General features: G+C 37.0%; 1 protein-coding gene across 2 annotated transcripts in view; it reads right to left on the reverse strand.

Moving 5' to 3' along the window:
- Positions 1 to 381: 381 nt before the first annotated feature.
- LOC106878830 (D-ribitol-5-phosphate cytidylyltransferase) overlaps positions 382 to 3,068 on the reverse strand; it is a 141,374-nt gene continuing 138,687 nt past the window's right edge. For both annotated transcript variants that reach the window (XM_014928169.2, XM_052967256.1), the window contains one exon: positions 382 to 645. In XM_014928169.2, coding sequence (XP_014783655.1) covers positions 553 to 645 — 93 coding nt within the window. In that variant the 3' untranslated portion in view covers positions 382 to 552. The remainder of the gene's footprint in view (positions 646 to 3,068) is intronic.

Here is a 3,068-nt window from a genome sequence, read left to right on the forward strand (position 1 = left end):
TGGCCGTTTTCGTGCGGGTGACACGTAAAAGCACCCACTACACTCTCTGAGTGGTTGGCGTTAGGAAGGGCATCCAGCTGTAGAAACTCTGCCAAATTAGATTGGAGCCTGGTGTTGCCATCCGGTTTCACCAGTCCTCAGTCAAATCGTCCAACCCATGCTAGCATGGAAAGCGGACGTTAAACGACGATGATGATGATGATGATATGCATGCAGATACTTATTCATATAGATGTATATTCCTTGTCTTCTAGAATTTAATAGCTTTCAACCAGTGATAAACATGTCTCAGATATATCAATCAAATGGGGTTTAAGTATACCTCAAGTATATAAAATTAGTGTTGAATCAAAAATATTTTGAAAAAAGTAAAAATAAGGATTTTACAAAACAATTTTAGCCCTTTTATTCTATTTTCATATTTCAGATCACGGCAAATATTGAATTAAGGGAATTCAGTAAAAAGAGTGTCTAATAATGTCTCATATATATATATATATATATCTGCCTTCTTTCATATTTGCATTGTTTGTAAGGAATAACAGTGGATTCTTAAGCAATAAACACCTGTCCTGCATATGTGTCAGACATTTCCCAAACAAGAGACTTCACAATCTTTGCAATCCTTGTAACATTTTTGTTGTCCTGTGAAAAGAGGAAAAAGATAAAAATCAATTTTTACATAGACAGACACATATATGCAAATATATATATATACACACATGCACATATTCTTTTACTAATTTCAGTCCTTTGATTGTAGCCATGCTGAATTACTACCTTGAAGAATTTTAGTCAAATGAATCGACCCAACACTTTCTTTTTAGCCTGGTACTTATTCTATTGATCTCTTAGGCCAAACAACTAAGTTACAGGAACATAAACACACCAACACCAGCTGTCAAGTAGTGGTGAGGGACAAGCACACACATATACAGTGGGCTTCTTTTAGTTTTTGTTTACCAAATCCACTCACAAGACTTTGGTTGGCCCAAAGCTATAGTAGAAGAGAGTTGCCCAAGGTGCCACACTGTGGAATGTACCCAGAACCATGTGGTTAGGAAGCTAACGTCTTACCACACAGCCATAACAAAATCATCATTATCATTGTTTAACATCTGTTTTCCATGCTGGCATGTGTTGGATGGTCTGACTGAGGTCTGGAAAGCCAGCGGCTGCACCAGTTTCTAATCTAATCTGGCAATGTTTCTACAGTTGGATGCCCTTCCTAACTCCAACCACTCCAAGAGTATAGTGGGTGCTTTTTACATGCCACTGATTTTATATACATTATACATTTATATTAGGGGTACCCTTTGCAAAGTAATGTCATATTTTATGTAATAAGTTCAAATCAACATAAAATGTAAGTATATTAATTCATTAATCACCATCATTAGCAATAACATTTTACCCCCTTGAAACCAGTTTTTTGATAACTCAGGCAGAAAAAAAATCAGGTTCTATAGAAGAGAAAACTGGAGGAAATATCATTTCGACATTGCCCAAACTTCTGAATATTTTAAGACAGCTAAAGTGTTCAGGTGATCTAAGTAAAGAACGGGTTAAGTAGGGACAGTGAGGTAGTACTTCTCAAGCCTAATAAATTTATCTCTTCTTGCATTATCTTCACTGAATGTAGCTTTACATTACCATGTTGCAGAATGACTTCCTTTCTATTGACTAGAACTGGTTGTTTTTTGAGCAAAACTTGATTGACATATTCAACTTGTTGACAATAAAATTTTACAGTAATGCTTTTCCCTTGTTCCAATAATTCAATGTGAGCAATACTTATTATATTCCACCAGACATACAGCAAAACCTTTTTTAGATGTAGATCTGGTTTAGATGATGGAAATGAATTTTCATTCATGTTAGCCATTACTTCTTATGTTAATTTTTGGCATAAACTATCCATTTCTCGTAACCTGCTAAAATTCAATTAAGAAAATGAGTTTACTCATTTTGATATTCAAATTGTTAAATGCACTGCTTTATTCTTGGGGGACATCCCATGTAGTACCCGCTTCCCTTCTTTATGCATTTTCCCAATCTGCTTCAGATGTTTTTTCACAGTGGATCAAGGTTCATTAAGCACCCAAGATAAGTTCTCATTACTTTGATATGGATCCAATTCAATTGCATCATTATTGAGAACAGTTGGTCTTCCTGATTAATACATACCCAAAGGATCAAAATCACTGCTTTTGAATTTGTTAAACCACCTTTGGCATTTCCAAACACTCACGCCATCAGGATATACAATACAGATGTTTTCCTTTGCACATATTTATTTGTATATTCATATATACATGTGTTTGTGTGTAAGTATATGTGTGTGTGTGTGTGTATATACTTGAGAATATTTGGGACTCAACGTAGCCAACGAACAGGTTTGCATAGTTGGGGCCCATGCTTGTTCCCATGGCCACTTCCAAAATTTGCTGGTAAAAATTACCTGTGAATGAGAAGCAGTTAAGTGAGAGGACAAGTTCAGCCAGACGAAGGAGAGTGGATGTGTCAGGTTGGGAGTTGGGTCGAAGGTCAAGGAAATGTTGGAGTGCACGCAGCCCCTCATGGTGAGGGATAACCGTGTATAGACTCTTGATGTCAAGAGTGAAGGGACTAGGAGGGAAGGAGAAAGAGTTGAATAAACGAAGAGCATGGTTGGTGTTATGGATGTGAGAGGGGAGGAAAGCCACTAGGGGGCAAGGACACAGTCAAGATATCTGGCAATGAGTTCGGTGGGGCAGTTGCAGGAGGAGATGATGGGGCAGCCAGCGTTAAGAGTAATGTCCCTTGGTATCAAAAAAACATTATCTCTGGGGGTGTTTTTGTTGCAAGTCGGTGAAAGTTTTCTCAAAAGAGTTTATGGGAAATGTGTGTCTTCAAGGCTGGTGTTCTTGTGGAAAAGGAATGTGTGTAGTGGTACTATATGTATAGCCTTGGTGAGAAGTGGAGGGAGGGGGGATACATATCTGTTTGTTAGTATGTTTTCTTTCTTTTACGTTTTAGTTAAATTCTTGGGGCATATATATATATATATATATATATATATATATATA

Source organism: Octopus bimaculoides, chromosome 4 (genome assembly GCF_001194135.2).
Source record: "Octopus bimaculoides isolate UCB-OBI-ISO-001 chromosome 4, ASM119413v2, whole genome shotgun sequence".
In the NCBI taxonomy this organism is placed as follows: Eukaryota; Metazoa; Mollusca; class Cephalopoda; order Octopoda; family Octopodidae; genus Octopus; species Octopus bimaculoides.